Source organism: Herpailurus yagouaroundi, unplaced genomic scaffold (assembly GCF_014898765.1).
Source record: "Herpailurus yagouaroundi ecotype Mexico unplaced genomic scaffold, PumYag 77, whole genome shotgun sequence".
Classification (NCBI taxonomy): Eukaryota; Metazoa; Chordata; class Mammalia; order Carnivora; family Felidae; genus Herpailurus; species Herpailurus yagouaroundi.
Genome location: NW_024412388.1, coordinates 40,672,037 through 40,694,807, shown reverse-complemented (window position 1 = coordinate 40,694,807; position 22,771 = coordinate 40,672,037). Strand labels below are relative to the sequence as shown.

Genomic DNA, 22,771 nt, shown 5'->3' with positions numbered 1-22,771 from the left:
TGATTGATTTACATGTAGACTTGATTCCTGAAAAATGATTTGTGGGGCACTGGGAAAACTTTGATTCCTCACTGTTTTTCATTAGCATCATGTTCATTTTTGCTTTTTATCTTTAAGTCTTTTGTCTTCACTGAATAGAGTAACCTTTGGTTTGGCTCTCTTTCATAAGCCAACTCTCCTTCAGGCTGAGTTTAAGTTTTCTCTCTCTCATTAAAGCCTTCTCTGACTATTTATCCAACATATTTTTTTTTCTGTTTTGAAATTCTGTTGCCTTTCTCTTTAAAACAATTTAAGTTTTCTTCTAGATTATGTACATTAGCTTTATTTTTTCAGTTGCTTTTGTGGATGTTATCTCTTTATCTTTGGGCCCTGGAAATAGTTAAGAATAGCAATATTATTCCCCATTTTATGATGCAAAACCTAAGAATGGATATTTTATTTTTTCCAAGATAAGACTTTAATCCAAATCTTCATTCCAAAATCTGCTTTCCTTCTATAATACCTCAAGTTTTATACTTTACCTGCTATTCCTACCACATGCTGAGCATTTAGTGGTATTGTCAATTGATTGGTTTAAAACAGATTATTTACCCCCAATCACTGATAACTATTTCTTTTAAAAGATATGCAGTTAATTAACTAGTTAATTAATTGTAGAGTCTTTTATCAGAATTAATCTTGAAGCCTAAGTTCTTCAAAGGGACATTTTATTTGATCAAGATTTGAAGTTTGGACTATGGAAATTTTTCTTATTTATTCATCAGAGAAATGTCACTGACTGTGCACCATATGCTTAATATTAAAGTTAGCCCTGGATATAGACAAGTGATGATTGCATTATTTTGTTAGTAATATTCAGTCTTTTCTTATTTATACAGGAGAGATTAAACAGATTCTAGAAAATGAACTTCAGATACCTGTGTCTAAAATGCTGTTAAAAGGCTGGAAGACCGGAGATGTGGAAGACAGTGTGAGTTTCTTAATTGCCTAAAATAAAAGACTATGAAGTTATACAATTGACTAAATGATGTATTAAAAAATGGTTTTTATTAGTTTTTATTACATATGACAGAAGTAGATTTTGGTAAAATAGTAACTTAGTTTAAAGAATCAGCAAACAGTGGTTTTCAAGTGAAAACATTTTCATGATAAACTAGCAGTAGTTTTGAATGAGTTAGGTATGTAATTGAAAACAGTATATGGCATATTTTTCATATTTCTAACTGTTATATAGGAGTTAGTTTGGCATTCTTTTTGAGAGCCTTTACTTTTTTCTCGAACCTCATAGGGTGTCATTAAGTACCCTGGAACAATAATGTACTAAACAATTACTTATTGACCTGAAGGAAGTCACATACAATGTATATATATATATGCCAAATATTGATAATAGAACAGAGATAATAATAGCAAATTTTTTAAATTTGGAAAATTTAAATGGTGAGAATCATTGTTTACTTGGATAGTGGGAAGTGCATGGAATGAATTGTATTTTAAGAATTTTCATAAAGTGTTGCCATTATAAGGCAGTAGTTGCTATTCTTAAGGACCCAGCAGCAGCCTCAGGTATTAAATATTTCATACACTTTTTCTTTGACAGAGAAAGTGGGGACAGATGGAAAGGAAATGAATTAACTCTAAAGTTTTAGATGTTTGAGGTAGAAATAATTATCAAATCTTTTCATACTAGTTATTAACTTGGTATTTCAGTATCTAGGCATAAACATAGAATCTTCAATTTTTGGTTCAGTTCTTTGTCAGTGACTTCTGGTAGACATTGTGCTTGTAAATATCTATATGTGAGTTCGTTTGGTATATGGAGATGTTCTGAGTATTTAAATAAGATATTTACATGAATTTCACATTAGCAAGGTATTTATAGATTTAGGTTTAAGTTATTGAAGTACTGTTTTAGGGGTCAGCAGCCTTTTTCTATACAGAAACAGGTTGTAAATCTTTTAGGCTTTGTGGGCAATATAGTCTCCCTTGCAGCTACTCAATTCTGTGTCATAGTGTGAAAGGAGCCACAGGCCATATGTGAAAATGTGAAGCGCTACTGTGTTCCAATAAATCTTTATGGATGCAGAAATTTTAATTTTATATAATTTCACATACTACGAAATACTTTGTTAAAATTTTCAACCATTTAAAAAAGTAAAAATTATTCTTAACTTACAGGCCATATACAAAGAGGCAATGACCTAGATTTGTCCCATAGGCATAGTTTGCTGACCCCTGGTGGGTGCTATATGGCTGTTGTAATTGAAACATAGGTTAAAAAAATAAAAAGAAGTGCTGCCTGAGTAAATCAACAACCTTGGCAGAAATAAAACACGAAAATGCATTAGTTTATATAGCTGTATCATTTATCTGTTCATTTACTGGGAAGCCTATGGATATGAATCAGTTGTACATGGCATTTTCAGTAGTTTATGAAGAGAAAGACAATTATTTTGAAAATGTTCTTAAAGCTATCTGTTCTAATATTTGAACATAGTCTTTTGTTACCAACAATATTTTCAGTTTCTGTATACTCTTTTCCCAAGATGATTTCTGATATTCCTATGCCATTAATTTTCTGATTGCTCCCGAATGTATATTTCCAGGTTATACTGTTGTGAATTCATTTATCCAAATTGGTAATTCACTTTTGTACTTGCATACCTTATTAGCATCTTTAAGTTAACATGTTTAAAATGGGGCTCTTGGTTTTTCTTCCCATGCCATTTCTCTATCAGTTTCCCTCCAATAAATAGCAGCACTGTATAGCCACTAATGAATACAAAAATATGGGCATCCAGTCTTTTCCCATTTCAAATAACACCTAATCCTTTGGTAAGTGCTATGACATCTGTCTCCAAAATATACCTCAACTGTGGTCACATTTCAGTATTTTTATTCCACTGCCTAATCCAAGCCATTAGCATCTCATGCCTGGATCAATGCAATAGCTTCATCATTGTTTTCCCAGCATTTTTCTTGAGTTCTTCCTTACATTCTCCACATAGCAGCCAGAATGATCTTTTGAAAACATAAATTGAATTATATAACTCTGCTGTTAAAACATAGTTTTTTGTTGCACTTTAAATAAAACTCACCGTGGTTCAAAAGGCATTGTATTATTTACCCACTGTTCACCTCTACAACCTTTAGCCTTCCTTACCTCACTTTACATGATGCAGCCATAGAAACCTCCTTTTAATTCTTTTAATAGGCCCAAGCCTTTTATGTCTTTACCTGTCCCTTTAACTGCTTGGAATGCTTTATCCCCAATTCTTCATATGGGTACCTCTATTTCATCCTTCAAGTCTCAGTTTAAACATTACTTTCTCTAACAGGCCTCTGTATAAAACTAGGTTCCCATCCCAGCATTCTCCATCATAGTACCTTGAGCAAATGTTTGTGGAATGAATGAAGGAATGAATGAATAAAAGTATCCATTTATTTAATTATGCCATGTGTGGTTTGAGAGGGAAGATTCAGTGGAAAATCTATGGATGATAGCATAGCAAAAGGTAGTAGTTACCATCCAAATGGTAAGAGTATTTACAGTAATCCACCAAGTAAGAAAATGAAAGATGAAAAGGTAAAAATAACTTTCCTGTGTATGCATGTGTTTTGCTTGCATGTTAGCTCTGTAAAGGTCACACATCAATTTCAAGAGGGCTTACACATATTTTAAAGATTCAGAACATGAAGGTTTCTGTACAGATTGTAAAGTTATGAGTAATTGCCTAATATAGTATTTTTGCAGACTATGCATTACAAACCATTAATGGGTTGTAAAGTGACATGAGTGGGTTATAGCCCACATTAAAAAACCAAATAGAATAGAAGATGTCAGAGTATTTTGCAAACAGTAAGGGTAAGTATTTTTATTTAACAGATAGCTAATATGAGTCAACAGTAAATCCCAGTGTCCTTGTATACTTATAGTAAGATGGACCTTCTTGGAGTGGGATCAAGAATGAATTCTATGCTTGGGTAAAATCAGCCTCCCTATGTGTCTCTACTTTCATCTGTAGGATTAAGAGAGATTGCTAGACATCGCACTCCACCTTGCTTTCCAACACTTTCAGCCTGGACATTATTATTTGATTGTACCACAACTAATTTCATTACATCTCTTCCTGCTGTTTATGCTGGTCACTACAAGGAGTTTAAGATTCTCATATCATCCCTCACTAAAATTTCCATAGCTCCATCTGTCTCTAGCCTTTTCCTCTACAATGCCTGGGACCCTGTGTTATTCCCTGTGGAACTAATTTTATTATTAGCAAAATTCCTTCTGTTGTCAACCTCTTCCCTGCACACTCCCTCCACCATCTTCCTCTGACTGAAATCTGCCTTCCTGAGGACATTGTTTCTTTGTAGCCTTCTCCGTGTTCATTGCTTTTCCTTAGCAGCCATCATAACAGTGGACTAACTGGTAAAATATGTGTCCTTATTGCTCCTCACTTCCACTTCCGGACCTTTATCAGTCCTTCTCTAAAAATCTTCAGCTTTGAATTTGATGTCAAAAGATCATCACCTACTTATTGAGGTGTTTCCCCTCATTTCCTGATAATTTTTAGTTATTGATCTAGAATTGCTCTCTGTCTTCTTTTTTTTTAATGTCATGCAGTATGTATGTATTTTTTTTAATTTACATCCAAGTTAGTTAGCATGTAATGCAATAATGATTATAAGAGTAGAATCCTGTGATTTATCCCCTACGTATAACACCTAGTGCTCATCCCAACAAGTATCTTCCTTAATGCCCCTTGCCCACTTAGCCCTTCCCCCCACCCACAACCCCTCCAGCAACCCTCAGTTCATTCTCTATATTTGAGTCTCTTATGTTTTGTCCCCCTCCTTGTTTTTATATTATTTTTCTTCCCTTCCCTTATGTTCATCTGTTTTGTATCTTAAATTCCACACGAGTGAAATTATATGATATTTGTCTTTCTCTGACTAATTTTGCTTAGCATAATGCACTCTACTTCCATCCACGTTGTTGCACATGGCAGGATTTCATTCTTTTTGACTGTCAAGTAATACGCCATTTTGTGTATATACACACACACACACACACACACACACACACACACAACACACAATGGGCTCTTTCCCACTTGTTCTCTTAGCCAACAATGGCCATTATTGATAGTGCTGCTATAAACATTGGGGTGGATGTGACCCTTCGAAACAGCACACCTGTATCCTTTGAATAAATACCTAGTAGTGCAATTGTTGGGATGTAGGGTAGTTCTATTTTTAATTTTTTGAGGAACTTCATACCGTTTTCCACAGTGGCTACGCCAGTTCGCATTCCCACTAGCAGTGCAAAAGAGATCTTCTTTCTCTACATCCTTGCCAACATCTGTCATTGCCTGCATTGTTAATTTTAGTCATTCTGACAGGTGTGAGGTGGTATCTTATTGTGGTTTTGATTTGTATTCCCCCCCCCTTTTTTTTAAATTACATTTCCTTGATTATGAGTGGTGTTGGCATTTTTTCATGTGTCTGATAGCCATCTGGATGTCTTCTTTGGAAAAGTGCCTATTCATGTCTTTTGCCCATTTCTTCACTAGATTATTTGTTTTTTGAGTATTGAGTTTGATAAATTCTTTATAGATTTTGGATACCAACCCTTTATCTGATATGTCATTTGCAAATATCTTCTCCCATTCTTTTGGTTGCCTTTTAGTTTTGCTGATTGTTTCCTTCATCATGCAGAAGCTTTTTATTTTTATGAGTTCCCAATAGTTTATTTTTGCTTTTATTTCCCTTGCTTCTGGAGATGTGTTGAGTAAGAAGTTGCTGCAGCCAAGGTCAAAGAGGTTTTTGCCTGCTTTCTCCTTGAGGATTTTGATGGCTTCCTGTCTTATGTTTAGGTCTTTCATCCATTTTGAGTTTGTTTTTCTGTGTGGTGTAAGAAAGTGGTCCAGGTTCATTCTTCATGTTGCTGTCCAGTCTTCCCAGCATCATGTGCTAAAGAGACTGTCTTTATTCCATTGGATATTTGTTCCTGCTTGTCAAAGATTAGTTGGTCATACATTTGTGGGTCCATTTCTGGGTTCTCTATTCTGTTTGACTGGTCTAAGTGTCTGTTTTTGAGCCAGTACTATACTGTCTTGATGATTACAGCTTTGTAATACATCCGGAATTGTGATGCCTCCAGCTTTGGTTTTCTTTTTCAGGATTGTTTTGGCTCCTCGGGGTCTTTTCTGGTTCCATACACATTTTAGGATTGTTTGTTCCAGCTCTGAAGAATGCTGGTGTTTTTTTGATAGAGATTGCATTGAATATGTATATTGCTTTGGGTAGTATTGACATTTTAACAATATTTGTTCTTCCAATCCATAAGCATGGAATATTTTTCCATTTTTTTGTGTCTTCTTCAATTTCTCTCATAAGCTTTCTACAGTTTTCAGTGTATAGATTTTTCACTTCTTTGGTTAGGTTTATTCCCAAATGTTTCATGGTTTTGGGTGCAATTGTAAATGGGATTTTTCCCTTAATTTCTCTTTCTGTTGTTTCATTATTGGTGGATAGAAATGCAACCGATTTCTTTGCATTGATTTTATATCTTGCAACTTTGCTGATTTCATGGGTCAGTTCTGGCAAGTTTTTGGTGGAATCTTTTGGGTTTTCCACATAGAATATGATATGGTCTGTGAAGAGTGAAAGTGTGACACTCTCCTTGCCAATCTGGATGCCTTTTATTTCCTTTTGTTGTCTGATGCTGAGGCTAAGACTTCCAATACTATGTTGAATAACAGTGGTGAGAGTGTACTTCCCTGTCATGTTCCTGACCTTAGAGAGAAAGCTCTCAGTTTTTTCCCCATGGAGGATGAGATTAGCGTTGGGTCATTCAAATATGGCTTTTATGATCTTGAGGTATGATCCTTGTATCCCTACTTTCTTGAGGGTTTTTATCAAGAAAGGATGCTGTATTTTGTCAAATGCTTTCTCTGCATCTAATGAAAGGATCATGTGGTTCTTATTCTTTTCTTTTGTTAAGGTGATATGTCACATTGATTGATTTGCAGATATTGAACCAGCCCTGCATCCCAGGTATAAATGCCACTTGATCACAATGAATAATCCTTTTAATGTATTGTTGACTCCAGTTGGCTAGTATCTTGTTGAGGATTTTTGCATCTATGTTCATCAAGGAAATTAGTCCATTGTTCTCCTTTTTAATGGGGTCTTTGGTTTCTGAATCAAGGTGATGCTGGCCTTGTAGCATGAGTTTGGAAGTTTTCCTTCCATTTCTGTTTTTGGAACAGCTTCAAAAGAATAAGTGTTAACTCTTCTTTAAATGTTTGGTGGAATTCACCTGCAAAGCCATCTGGCCCTGGACTCTTGTTTTGGGGGAGGTTTTTTGTTTTTTTTTTTTTTTTTTTTTTAAATTTTTTTTTTCAACGTTTATTTATTTTTGGGATAGAGAGAGACAGAGCATGAACGGGGGAGGGGCAGAGAGAGAGGGAGACACAGAATTGGAAACAGGCTCCAAGCTCTGAGCCATCAGCCCAGAGCCCGACGCGGGGCTCGAACTCCCGGACCGCGAGATCGTGACCTGGCTGAAGTCGGACGCTTAACCAACTGCGCCACCCAGGCGCCCCTGGGGGAGGTTTTTTATTACTAATTAAATTTCTTTACTGGTTATGGATCTGTTCAAACTTTCTATTTCTTCCTGTTTCAGTTTAGGTAATTTATATGTTTCTAGGAATTTGTCCATTACTTACAGATTGCCCAATTTATTGGTATATAATTGATCATAATATTCTCTTATTGTTTGTATTTCTGCTGTGTTGGTTATGATTTCTCCTCTTTCATTCTTGATTTGATTTACTTGGGTCCTTTTTCTTTTTGATCAAACTGGCTAGGGATTTATAATTTTGTTAATTCTTTCAAAGAACCAACTCCTGGTTTCATTGATCTTTTCTACTTTATTTATTTATTTATTTATTTATTTATTTATTTTAATTAATTTTTTTTTTCAGATAGCATTGATTTCTGCTCTAATCTTTATTATTTCCCATCTTCTGCTGGTTTTGAGTTCTTTTTGCTGTTCTTTTTTTCAGTTCTTTAAGGTTTAAGGTTAGGTTGTATATCTGAGACCTTTTTTCCTTCTTTAGGAAGGCCTGGATTACTATATACTTCCCTATTGTGACCACCTTTGCTACATGCCAGTGGTTTTGATCAGTCGTGTTATCATTTTCATTTGCTTCAATGTACTTTTTAAACTCCCCTTTAACTTCTTGGTTAACCTGTTCATTATTTAATAGAATGTTCTTTAATCTGCAAGTATTCATGGTCTTTCCAAATTTTTTCCTGTAGTTGATTTCAAGTTTCATAGTGTTGTGGTCTGAAAATATGCATGGTATGATCTTGATTTTTTTCTACTTGTTGAGGGCTGATTTGTGTCCCAGTATATGATCTATTCTGGAGAATGTTCCATGTGTACTTGAGAAGAATGCATATTCCACTGCTTTAGAATGAAATGTTCTGAATATCTGTTAAGTCCATCTGGTCCAAGATGTCATTCAAAGCCATTGTTTCCTTGTTGATTTTCTGCCTAGATGATCTGTCCATTGTTGTAAGTGGAGTGTTGAATTCCCCTACTATAATAGCATTATTATCAATGAGTTTCTTCATGTTTGTGATTAATTGGTTTATATATTTGGGTGTTTCACGTTGGGGCATAACTGTTTATAATTGTTAGGTCTTGATGGATAGACCCCTTAATTATGATATAATGCCCTTCTTCATCTCTTGTTACATTCTTTAAAAAAAATTTTTTTTAACGTTTATTTATTTTTGAGAGAGAGAGAGAGAGAGAGAGAGAGAGAGAGAGAGAGAGAGAACACGAACACGAGCAGGAGAGGGCCGGAGAAAGATGGAGATGCAGAATCTGAAGCACCTCCAGGCTCTGAGCTGTCAGTACAGAGCCCAACTGGGGCTTGAACCCACAAGCTGTGAGATCATGACCTGAGCCAAAGTTGGACACTTAACTGAGTGAGCTACCCAGGTGCCCCTACATTCTTTATTTTAAAATCTACATTGTCTGATATAAGTGTGGCTACTCTGGCTTTCTTTTGGCAACCATTAGCATGATAGATGGTTCTCCATCCCCTTACTTTCAATATGAAGATGTCCTTAGAGATAAAATGGGTCTTGTAAACAGCATATAGAAGGATCTTTTTTTTCTTATCCGTGCGATACCCTGTGTCTTTTGATTGGAGCCTTTAGCCCATTGACATTAGAGTGAGTACTGAAAGATATGAATTTATTGCCATTTTGTTGCCTGTAGAATTGAAGTTTCTGATGGTGTTCTCTGGTCCTTTGTTGTCTTTGTTGCCTTTGGTCTATTTTTGTTTTTGTTTTTTGTTTTGTTTTGTTTTTTCATCTTTTCTCCCCTCAAAGAGTCCCCCTTAAATTTCTTGCAGGACTGGTTTAGTGGTCATGAATTCCTTTAGTTTTTGTTTGGGAAACTCGTTATCTCTCCTTTTATTTTGAATGGCAGCCTTGCTGGGTAACGAATTCTTGGCTGCATATTTTTATGGTTCATCACACTTAATATATCCTGCCACTCCTTTCTGGCCTGCCAAGTTTCTGTGTATAGGTCTGCTGTGAACCTGATGTCTCTTCCCTTATAGGTTAAGGATTTTTTTCCCCTTGCTACTTTCATATTTCTTTCCTTGTCTGTGTATTTTGTGCATTTGACTATGATATGCCTTGTTGATGGTCGTTTTTTGTTGAATCTAATGGGAGTTCTCTGTACTTGTTGGATTTTGATGTCTGTGTCTTTTCCACAGTTTAGGAAAGTTTTCTGCTATGATTTGCTCACATAAACCTCCCACCCCTTCTGTCTTTCTCTTCATCTTCTGGGACTCCTTTGTTTCAGATGCCTTTCTTTTTTAATGAGTCACTGAGTTCTCTATGTCTTGTATCGTGCTTTTTTGCCTTACTTTCCCTCTTTTTCCTGCATCATTATTCTCCATAATTTTGTCTTCTATATCACTGATTCGCTGCTCTGATTCATCCACCCTTGCTGCTGTGGCATCCATTTGAGATTGCATGTCAGATATAGCATTTTTAATTTTTTCCTGACTGGATTTTACTTCTTTTATCTCTGCAGAAAGGGATTCTATGCTTTTTTCAACCCCAGCTAATACTCTTATTATTATGATTCTAAATTTTAGTTCAGACATCTTGCTTATATCTGTGTTAAGTCCCTGGCTATCCTTTCTTCCTGTACTTTCTTTTGAGGTGAATTCCTTCATTTTGTCATTTTGGAGGAAGGAAAAGTATTAGTGAAATAAAAAAAATAAAAGTTTCAAAATTAAAACCAACAGAAAAAATCAAATAAAGGGAGCTAGATGCTAGGTGTGCTCTGCTCTGGTTTTTGAAAGAAGCTGATAGAGAAAAAAGGGGAAGGAAAGAAAAAAAAAGGTAAAACATTTAAAATAAAAAATTATACAATAAAATAGAATGAAATGAAGAAAGTAAAATAGAATAAAAAAATTTACAAGAGAATATAGTAAAAAAATTTTGTAAAAATGGGAAATAAAAATAAATTCTTTCTGTATCCAAGAATAAGAGAAAAAGAAAAGGGGGAAAAAAACACCAAAAGATGGACCAGGAAACAGAAGAAAATCTGAATGAAATTACATCCGGTTTCCCCTAGAAGTCTAAATGTGAAGCACTTTATAGTCCTTACACTAAGCAGAGAGAGAGACTTGTGTTGGTCTCCTAGGGCCTGAGCTTGGTTGGCGCAGTTGGTTGGAGCCTGGTGCAAGGGCTCTCTTCTCCACTAATTGGTACTGTTTAGCTTACTGGGGTGGATTGGTTGGCAGGCATGCATGTCTATGCGAATGCATGGGAGAGGTGAAAATGGGGTTACCCAGCTTCCCAGTCTCTGGCTCTGGAACTCTGTGCTCTCAAGACCAGCAGTCAAGCACCCCACCTTTGTCTTTGGCTTCTATCCACTCCCTACTTCTACACTGTCTGTGTCCATGCTGTCAGCCTGTCAGGCGGAAGCTCCCTCCTGAATTATATCTCATATGGGGCTGTGTTTCCAAATCCCTCACTTTTGAGAAACCTGTGGCTTGGACCCCCTCTGACCCTATGGGGAAGGGTCTCGCTGGGCAATGGCCAGGTGCCTGCTTGCCCCTTGGGAACATGCATGCGGCTATGCTGTTGCAGAAGTTCAGAGATTGTAGACAGGTGCCTGCCTGCCGCAGAAAAAATTTGGGTAATTGCATAGCAGCAGAGGTTCAGGGCTTATGGCAGAACACAACATACAGCCAGTGCCAGGTTTCATCACACCATGGTGTCTTTGTTCCAATATGAGTGAATGTGGCTGTTCTCCAGGGTCTGTTGGGACCTTTGCCTGTGGGGAGACTGTACAGCCTCTACCAAATGCTCTCGTAGGAGAACCACTTCTCCTCCTATGGCCCCCAGACCTCTCAGACCTCGTGTTACAGGGGATTCACCTTTCTCTATCCTAATTCTTGGTAATTTAAATATCTTTGTAAATGGTTCTTCCAGTACCTCGGACTCTTAGTTTCTTGAATTTCTTTCCTACAGAGGTCTTTTTTTCTCCAACCTGTATCAGCTATATCTCCCATTCTCCTATCATTTAATTATAATTCTCAAATCTTAATTTGAGGCTTTGATTTTCTGCTTACCATATCTCATCTTTCTAGCTCATTTCCTTTGGTGTCCTAACTCCAGCAGTCCTTCAATACTACTTAGGCCTCTAATCCATTGTTTCTACCATCTGCTCAAGATGATTACCTCTTTCATGTTTTTTCTTCCTTCCTTACAGTGGGTTAAATCCCACGGTTAATCATTATAATCATTTTCTTGTGTATAATCCCAACTCTTCCTTTAAAGATCCTGCATGACAAAAATCCTAACTTTTGATAAATCCAACTCCATCTATTCTGTGCCTTACAGCTAAAAGTGGCTGCAGACAGATAAAATCATGGTGTTGGTGTACCTTTAAATTCATGACCATGGTCTTTAGAGAGCCCCTTAATGTTGCTAGGCAGTCACAGTATATTTACCTGGTTTATCTACACTCCTAAATGGTTATTTTGTACTTGTCCTCTCCTCAGGCCTTTAAAGCACCTTTCCCTTATTCTCACTCTCAACTGATGCCTTTCTTTCCTGTTTTGTTTCACTGACAAAATAAAGGCAATATAAGCAAAATTCTACAAATTCCCAGCTTGGTCTCTGTTTACTTACCTGCATTTTACAAAAGTATTCTCCTTTTGTTACTCTATATGGCTTGTCCAGTCTCCTATCGAAGACCACGCCTCCATGTTTGCTTTGGATTGCATTCTTTATCCCCTCTGGCCTATTCAAGGATTTGACCTAATTCTTCCCTGTGTTTCCTGCATCATTGGTATTTTTCTCTAATAGACCATTACTTCTAGTAGAGCATAACCACAAACATAATGTTATGTCTTCTATTTTTCTTCCCCTTCTAACAATCACTGCATTCCTCTAGTCCCCTTGATAACAAAACTTTCCCCAGAGAGTTGTTTATATTTCTTGTCTCTAATTTATTTATCCCCATTTCTCCTTAGCCCAATCTAAGCAAAGAATTGCTAGTGCTTCTGTCAAAGTCACCAGTGAAGTGACCACGTGACTAAATTCAGTGGTAATCTTGTCCAGTGTAATGACTTTTAAGTGCATCTATATGCACAGTTTTATATCTTTAGTTTATATTTCCACTCCAGACCTGTTCCCGGCTTTCCAGATTGATATATCCACTTGCTTATCTTCTCCATTTAAATGCTTGATACACATTTCAAACTTACCTGCCCAAAATGGAAGTCTTCATCTTCAGTCTTGCCTTTGAATTGATACCAACTTCATCTTTCCAGTTACTCAGTCTAAAATCTTTAGGATCATTACTGACTCCTTTCTGTCAGAAACTGTATCCAATATGTCGGGAAATCTCTTTGATACTATTTTCAAAATATATCTAGAATCCAGCTATTTTACATCACTTCTATCACACTGGTATAAACCATTATCATCCTTATCTTAGTATATTCCATTAGTCTCTTCTGTGCTTCTGTCCTCCTCTGCCAACCCCTTCCCAAGTGTTTTCAACACAGCTAACAAATTTATGTATGTATGTATTATTTAAATGATTCATTTTAACATGAATCATTTAAGTAATCCTGTCACTTCAGTAGTTTCCCATTTCATTCAGAGTAAAAGTCAAAGCCCTTACATTAGCCTAAATACCTCAACATATTTCCTGTCCTTACCATCACTATTCTTTCTGTGACCCATCTCAGTCAGTGCTCATTTGACTTCAGTTACATCAGACTCCTTGTTGTTCATTAAGTATTTCATACTGGTTGTTTTCTTTGCCTGTAATATTCTTTTTCTGTATATTCTCATGGTTTACTTCCTCACCCCTTTAAGTCTTTGCTCAAAAGCCATATTCCCCACGTGAGAACCACCCTCACCACCCAGTGTAAAATTACATAACTCACACCCCCATATTCTTCATCCTCCCTTCCCTGATTTATGTTTATTCCAAAGAATTATCAAGTTTTAATATTCAACTATATAGGTTGCTAACTTTATTTGTTCGTACTAAACTGTAAAACTCTATACCATCAGGGGATTTAGACCGTTCTGTTCACCACTATACCCTCAGTGTTTACAATTGTCCTGTCACAGAGTAGGTAGCTCAGTAAGTATCTGTTTAATAAATATGTATGCCCTGGGTTACGATGTAAAGATGTAAAATGTGTTTCTTAATATGTTTTTCTGTCAAAAAAAAAAAGTTTGAAGTATGTTAGTAAGTTTTTACCATCAAGTTAGGAGTGCAAAAGGTATGTAGGGTTTTTATGGCAAAAAATTGTACTCAAGTTTTGTGTGGCTTTCAAGATATAGTTCAGATGTATCACAAGAGTAGTTTATTCACCCTAGATGGAATATTTTAACAAAAAAATTCTCTGGAGTAAGAGTTAAGGTACCCAGGTAACACTTACTAGAGCCCTTACCCAAGTCAGTTTACTTCTTGGGCTGCAGTTCCTTATCTTTAAAGTCTTTGGGTTGAGGTGCTTGCTTATAATCTTTTCTAGGTCTTGTGATCTCTGAAAACCTACAGTATGCTAATTTTTGTTATAATGATCCTTGAAGAAGTGCGTATTAGTTTCAAGGATATACTTCTTTAATGAAGAAATTAATGACTCTCAGCTGTGTTCTTATCTAGTTGTATTTCATCATGAGCTAAAGAATTTGCGTTTTATCTTTAATGTTCATACTTATATGCTCACTTGTATATGGGAGAAACAAATTATTTGGATTCAGTCATTCTGCATTATCATATTTAGGAAATTATCAAAAGATGAAAAGGTAAGCTATAACATTGAAAAATTTTCAAGAACTTTAGGGAAAAAATGAATAATGTACAATCAACAGTCATTTTTTTTGTTTTGTTTTTAATTTTTCTTTTCCAGACGGTCTTAAAATCGCTACATTTGCCAAAAAACAACAGTCTTTATGTCCTTACACCAGACTTGCCACCACCTTCATCATCTAGTCATGCTGGGTAAGGTGTTTACTTTTCCTGGGAGTCTGAAATGGAAAGCTTGATTGTTACATTGCTTTAAGCTGTATGTAAATATCAAAATGAAATCGAATCAAAATCTTGTTGAAGCATAAACTTACCACCAACTATTAACTATATAAAATTTCAAACTATTTTGGTCTGGATGGTTTGTTTGATTTTAGTGGTGGAATTTTTTTCCAAAGAAAATCTTTAGCAAAACTCCATTATGGAAAAAATAGTCAAAAATGCTACTGGTCTGGGGTGTCTGGGTGGCTCACTTGGTTAAACGGCTGACTCAATTTGGCTGAGGTCATGATCTCAGAGTCCTGAGATTGAGCCCCATGTCAGGCTCTGTGCTGAGCACTGAACCTCATTAACATTTTCACTCTCTGACCCTCCCCAGCTTGTTCCATCTCCTTCTCTAAAATTTAAAAAAAAAAAAAAAAAAAAGAGTGCTGCTCTGTTTGAAGGGGAGGGACTAGTATTAGAAGGAAGAGATTGAGTAAATGGAACTCTAGCTTTCCCCATGGCTAAAGAAGGCATACTTCTGAGGGAAGTTCATCAGGTCCTGCAGAATAGGGTTTGAAAAGCACTGATACATTTTTGTTAAGCTTTTCTATTTGAAATAAAGAATCTTATCCTTTTTTCATTATTCTTGAAACTCAAGACATTTATAGAATGATTAAAATATTTTAATATTAAATTATATATTACATTGTTAATGCTAGATAAAGCAAACTGATCCAAAGTAAATGATTATGCCAGTAATAGAGTAATAATGTTTGTGAGTACAGTATCACTCCAGAACTACATTTGGTTTTAGATTTTCACAATTTTTATACATGTTTCTTTCTTTCTTAATACAATTTGGTGATTTTGTGTGGTAGAGACCTGTGTGCTTAAACTATGAATATTGTCAACCTTTTCCCCTCCCACCTATGAAATATCTTTATTATTATGTATTAGAAGGAAAAAATTACTCTTTTTCTCTCATATACTACTCACAGAATACTTCTGGCTATGAAATGTGTGGTGTTCTTTCCCTCCCACACCAGGCAATTTTTCAACACCAGTTCTACAATTTTAATTTAATTCTGATATTATCTACCTGAAGACAGCATAAAATCCCATAGGTTCGGGGCTTAGTCCTCTAAAATTGTCCCCACATTAGACACAAGTTCAATATTTGGAAATATTCCTTCCTTTTCTATTTTTTGGAATAGTTTGAGAAGAATAGGTAATAATTCTTCTTTAAATATTTGGTAGGCTTCACCTATGAAGCCATCGGGTCCTGGACTTTTGTTTTTGGGAGTGTTTTGATTACTGATTCAATTTCTTTGCTGGTAATTGGTCTGTTCAAACATTCTATTCATGTTTCAGTTTGGGTAGGTTATGTTTCTAGAAACTTACCTATTTCTTCTGGGTTGTCCAATTTGTTGGCACATAGTCTTTCATAATATTCTCTTATAATTGTGCTCCTGTGGTGTTTGTTGTTACTTCTCCTCTTTCCTTTGTGATTTTATTTGGGTCCTTTTTTTTTTTTTTTTTTTTTTTTTTTTCTTGATAAATCTGGCTAGAGGATTATCAATTTTACTGATTTTTTTTTTTTTTTCAAAGAACCAGATCCTGGTTTCATTGATGTGTTCTATTGTTTTTTTAAGTTTCTTTATCATTTATTTATTCTCTAATCTTTATTATTCCCTTCCTTTGACTGGTTTTAGGTTTTGTTTGTTCTTTTTGTAGCTTTAGGTATAAGGTTAGGTTGTTTATTTGACATTTTCTTGCTTTTGAGGTAAGCCTGTTTTGCTGTAAACTTCCCTCTTGGAACCATTTTTGCTGCATCCCAAATGTTTTGAACCATTGTATTTTCATTTTCATTTGTTTCCATGTACCTTTTAATTTCTTCTTTTATTTCTTTGTTGATCCATTCATTGTTTCATAGCATGTTATGTAATCTCTATGTATTTCTGCGCTTTCCAGACTTTTTTTTCATGTGATTGGTTTCTAGTTTCATAGCTTTCTGGTCAGAAAACATGCATGGTATGACTTTGATCATTTTAAATTTGACAAGACCTGTTTTGTGGATCTCTTCTGGAGAATGTTCCATGGGAACTTGAGAAGAATATGTATTCTGCTATTTTAGGATAAGATGTTCTGAATATATCTGGTAAATCTCTCTGGTCTATTGTGTCATTCAAAGCCATTGTTTCTTTGTTGATATTCTGTTTAGATTATCGATCCATTGATGTAAGTGGGGTGTTAAAATCTCTTCCTAGTATTGTATTTTCCTTGATTAGTTCCTTTATGTTTGTTAGTAAACAAACATAGTAAATACACATTTCATAGCCAGAAGTATTCTGTGAGTAGTGTATGAGAGAAAAAGAGTAATTTTTTCCTTCTAATACATAATAATAGGTCTATCTAGTAACTATTTTAGGTCTATCTAGTAACTATTTGGGTCTATCCATTATGGATGTATAAAATTTATAATTGTTATATTTTGTTGGATTGTCCTTTTTATTATATATATAGTCTCTTCCTTTGTCTTTTGTTATAGTCTTTGTTTTAAACTTTATTTTGTCTGATAAAAGTATTACTAATATGGCTTTCTTTTGACAATTTGCATGATAAATATTTCTCCATCACCTCACTTTCAATGTGCTGGTGTCTTTAGGTTGGATTATTTTGTCCATCTATGTATTGTTATTTTATTACTTGTGTTTGTTTCTGAAGATTTTCTCTGATCCTTTCCTGTCTTTCTATCTTTCATGGTTTGCTGGTTTTCTTTAGTGATATATTTGTATTTCTTTCTCTTTATTCTTTGCATATGTATTAGTAGTTTTTGATTTGTGGTTACCATTAGGTTTGTATATGACACCTTCTGCATATAGCAGTCTATATTAAGTTGATGGCCTTTCAAGTTTGAACCAATTCTTTATTCCTCTTCTCCCAGGTTTGAGAAATATGATGTCATATATTACATCTTTTTATATTGTGACTTCCTTGGCTGGTTGTTACAGATATATTTATTTTTGCTATTTTTGTGTTTCCTACCTTTATCATGTCACTTTTGCCTCTCCACTCAAAGAGTCTCTCAATACTTCTTGCAGGGCTGGTTTAGTGGTCATGAACTTCTTTAGTTTTTGTTTGTTTGGGAAACTCTTTATCTGTCCTTTTATTTTGAATGATAGCCTTCCTGGATAGAGTCTCCTTGGCTGCACATTTTTCCCATTTAGCATTAGAACTTATCATGCCATTCCTTTCTGGTTTAGAAAGTTTCAGCTGAAGTATCCCCTGCCAGCCGTTTTGGTTTTCCCATATAAATGACTGTCTTCTTTTTCTTGCTGCTTTTAAATTTTTTTCTTTATTGTTGTATTTGGCATTTTAATTATAATATGTGTTGTTGTGAATCTGCTTTTGTTGATTTTGATGGGGTTCTTTGTGCCTATCCTGGCTCTGAATATCTGTTTCCTTCCTCAGATTTGGGAAATTTTCAGCTATTATTTCTTCAAATAAATTCTCTTACCGCCTTTCCTTCTTTTTCTTCTGGGACTCCTATAATGCTAATGTTACTATGTTTGATGGAGTCACTGAATTCTGTCAGTCTTCTCATTTTGAATAATTCTTTTTTCTCTCTTTTGTTCAGCTTGATTATTTTCCATTACTCTGTCTTCTAGGTCATTAATTCATTCCTTTGCTTCTTCCAGCCTGCTGTTCATTCCATCAAGTATGTTTATTTCATTTATCAAGCTCTTTATCTTTGCTGTTATTCCTTATCTCTGTGTTAAGGGTCTCATTCATGCCTTCTACTCTTTTCTCAAGTGCAGTGAGTAATTCTCATGATCATTAACTTTAAATTTTCTATCAGGCATGTTACTTATATCTGTTTCACCTAGAACTCTGGTTATGGCCTTGTCCTGTTCTTTCATTTTTGATAAGTTTTTCTATCTTTTCATTCTGTCTTAATTTCTATCCCTATTTCTGTGTGGTAGGTCAGCTATGTATACTGTTCTTGAGTATAATAGCATTCTGAAGAAGAGATCCTGTAGTGCCCTGTTGTGTATTATTCCTTCTCCCCCAGGGTCTGGTGATTCCAGTAGTGTCTACAGTGTGTTTTATGTGCACTCTGTTGTTTTGTTCTGGCTGCTTTATCCCCAGGTCAGTCATCTGTAGAGGTTCTCTTTGCCTGTTGTGGGCAGTGTTTGGCCCTTTGGCTGAATGTGACACCTTTTAACTAGGTGTGCTCTGGTGTATTTGTGAAATGAGACCTGTTGCTACCACTGTGGAACTTGAAGCTCCAAAAAACTCCCGTGTTTGGAGATAAGGTGTGAGCACAGGTTTGGGCTGATCTTTTGGAGCCAGAGGCTGTCACACTGAACTCTTATACAAGCATGACTGGGAAGGGTGGTTCTTTTGGAGCATGGGGGTGGGGCTTGGTGTAAGCAAGTTAGGTCATGAGTGTCCGTGCTGCACTGGTCCCTGCAGGTGGTCCGTGACCCTGCTCATGCTGAGGGGAAGTGAGTGAAATGGTGTTGGTCTGTTCCTTTGTTCCTATAGTGGTGTCTCTGTGAATGCTGCCTCTCTGGGATGTGCTCTGAAATGAGCAAATAGCCTGCCTACTGTGTGCCCCAGGTGGTCTTCAGATCACTGTTTCCATTCTATGTGTCCCTGGATTATTTGACTGCCTTCTCTCCAAGAGCATTGCAATGCCCTTTGGGCTCTATTCCCCCAAGCTGGATGACCTTTAAAACTTCAGGCTTGGGTTGCCTGGGTGGCTCAGTTAGTTAAGCATCCAACTCAATCTTAGCTCATGTCTTGATCTCACGGTTGTGAGTTCAAGCTCCATGTTGGGCTTCATGCTGGGCATGAAGCCTACTTAAACAAACAAACAAACAAACAAACAAAACTTCCAGGCCTTAAGATCTACTAATTGTAGGAAATCTGGCCCTTTTTGCTTTCCTAGCCAATTGCTATGGGAATTTGTTTTCCCCATGTGCTCCCCTTTGTGCTGGTCTGTCTCTCACCTTTATCCGAGACCAGGGATCCCTTCTCACCACAGCAGCCACAAATCCAGTTTTCTCCCAAACCGTGTCTCCACATGTCTTACCTTCTTTGATTGGCCTCTTCTCTGCCTTTCATTGTGGAGTCTGTTCTGCCAGTCTTTAGGTGGATTTCTAGGGTATTTAGGATGATTTGATAATTATCTAGCTGTATTCCTGGGACAAGGCAAACTTCAGGTTCTCATACTCTGCTGCCATCTTCCAACTTGGCTTTATGGATTTTTACCAAGTTATACTGATGCTGTTTCCTTTGTTGGAACAGTAAGACAGAAGAATTCAAAGCCAAACAGAAGATACAGAAGCACAAACTATCTGGGGGGAGGAAGGACATGTAGAGGCTCCTGTAATGAAAAATCATATCAATGCATATTTTATTAAAGTCTAACTAAAATCCAAGTGTTTTTCTCTTAGTGTGTTAATCTAATGTATCTTTCAGTAAAACTAGAGATTATTTTCCCTTTTTTTGGTGATGTATATCTGAATTTTGATTTCATGGGAGGCCATTAAAAAAATTCATTTAGAACCTTAAAAGCTAATGGTTATAATTATTTTTAACTTGTGATTTTAATTTTTTATTCTACCAAATAAAAATAAGTTTTCAGGGGCACCTGGGTGGCCCAGTTGGTTGAGTGTCCAGCTTCGGCTCTGTTGAAGATCTCATGGTTCATGAGTTTGAGTCTAACATGGAGCTCACTGCTGTCAGCATGGAGCCTGCTTCCAATCTTTTGTTTCCCTCTCTCTCTGCCCCTCTCCTGCTCATGCTTTCTCTCTGTCTCAAAAATAAATAAAACATTAAAAATATGTTTTCAACATTGTAACTATATAGTAGACTCTAAAAACAAATTTCCTATTGAGTTATATAACATATCATATTATCTAATCTGGTAGATAAAGTTTGTAATTTGTTACCTAATTTATAATCTAAACAGGATAAAATAAGGGGTAATTCTGATTCTTAATGTTATTTGAGAATTGGCAAGTGAATAGAAGAACTCTGGAATTGGTTGTTGTAAATAGGAGAATTTATATATATATATAATGTCCCCAATCCTTTCTTCATCTCAGATTTGGGAATTTTGAAAAAAAAATAGTTTATTTTATTTAGGTGGTTCATTTGATGTTTAATTGGTTTTATTATTATTTTTTTCTCTGAGATGAGTCAATGTATATTAGAAGATGGAGAAGAGTTGGATAATAACCTGCTTGTTAATTGCAGTGGAAGACTATGATGAGGTCCTGCTGCTAGATTTTACCATTGCAGTTCCAGTGAAATGGCAAACTTTAGGTTCATTCTTTATAAAGTATCAGTCTTCTATAATCAGACCAGGCAATATGGTATTATAGTGTCACTCCTAGACAAAGTTTATTATAACCAAGTCAGGAAAGTATTATGATTGTAATCTATTTCTCCAGACAAAGGACACTAAGGTATAATGAGAAAAATCCTAGATTACTCTCCCAGTTTAGCTGCGGCCCTAGATTTTTCATTTATAAAATGGGAAGCATTGTTTTTAGTTATCAGTGTGGTTGTAAAAATTCATTAAGCAGGAGTGGTACATTATATGTAAATGCATAAATTACAAAGCACAGTAAATAAAATGATTTATTTATGCTGATAAATACCATTAGTAATTAATTACCATTAGTAATTTATTAAATAGTAAAATAACCCTGCTAGTATGCAGCATGATTTTGATTCATCTATTTTATAAATGAGGAAATTGAGGTATTTAGAAGACTTTTGGATTGTTCAAGGTCAATAGTAAATACTTCTCACTCTGAAGTCTCTGTGACTCTCCGTCTAATATGGCTTTCGGATTCTTGACACAAATGTATAAGACTTTAAAGATGTCTTCTCTTGGGGCACCTGGATGGCTCAGTCAGTTAAACATCCAACTCTGAAGTTTGACTCAGGTCATGATCTCATGGTCGGTCGTGAGATTGAGCCCTGCTTCGGACTCTGTGCTGAGTGTGGGGCCTGCTTGGGATTCTCTCTCTCCCCCTCTTTTTCTCCCTGTCCCTCACTTGTGCTTGCACTCTCTCTCAAAATAAATAAATATTAAAAAAGTAAATACGCCTTTTCTTTTGGAGGCAGTTGTTTAGATTGAGATTTTTTTTTTCCTTGTAATTGTTATATACTCTTTGAAGGGCATTACATTAGTTCACTCATTGTAGTTCTTCTCAGGAATATTCATGAAATTTCAGTGTGTAATTCCCTTTTTTTTTTTTCCAATGTATCCTTAATCATTTATTAAAATGTAGATATAAAATAACATGCTCTTAAATTATTTACTTATAAACCATTTTATTTTCAAGGTTTGATGAGAACTGTAGATAAAAATTGTTTTAATGTTTGTTTATTTTTGAGAGAGAGAGACAGAGACAGATGATGAGTGGGGAAGAGACAGAGAGAAAGACACAGAACTTGAAGTGGGCTCCAGGCTCTGCCTGGTCAGCACAGAGCCCAACGTGGGGCTTGAACTCAAGAATGGCAAGATTGTGACCTGAACCGAAATCGGATGCTCAACCAACTGAGCCATCCAGGCACCCCAAGAACTGTACATATAGAGAACAGTACATTTTAAACCGTGTCCTATAAGAATTTTTTTCTTGATTTTACTACCACTAGGGGGTGCCTGGTAATTGAGTCTTTTATGTATTTACAATTTCTGAAAAAAGAAAACATTAAGAGCAGAAAATTATATATAGATCTATAATTACATTTAGAATTATATTTGAATGTAAATTATATTTTTCAGGAAATAGAATATCAAGCTTTCTGAAAATTTAAGAGCAAACTCTTTAATCATAACCTTTATAACAGTTGAAAATCATTTAAAAACACTTTTTAATAAGATTTCACTAATTAATAGGTGAAATAGTACCTCAATGGCAAAACTTCAGACTATACTATCAGTGATAGTAAAATTAGCAAGGGGGAAAAAACCGGTTAATTATACAGGTTTCATATTATTATAGGAAAAATTTTAGTCTATCCAAGATTTATTGGTTACATAGTGAATAAAAATAAGTTCTGTTTTGGGGCGCCTGGGTGGCGCAGTCGGTTAAGTGTCTGACTTCAGCCAGGTCACGATCTCGCGGTCCGTGAGTTTGAGCCCCGCGTCAGGCTCTG

At 35.8% G+C, this 22,771-nt stretch overlaps 1 protein-coding gene across 3 annotated transcripts in view; it reads left to right on the top strand.

Annotated features, from left to right (window-relative positions):
* Positions 1-22,771, top strand: part of FAF1 (Fas associated factor 1) — a 529,666-nt gene that overhangs the window by 217,880 nt on the left and 289,015 nt on the right. For all 3 annotated transcript variants that reach the window (XM_040470188.1, XM_040470190.1, XM_040470189.1), the window contains 2 exons: positions 879-970; positions 14,487-14,578. In XM_040470188.1, coding sequence (XP_040326122.1) covers positions 879-970; positions 14,487-14,578 — 184 coding nt within the window. The remainder of the gene's footprint in view (positions 1-878; positions 971-14,486; positions 14,579-22,771) is intronic.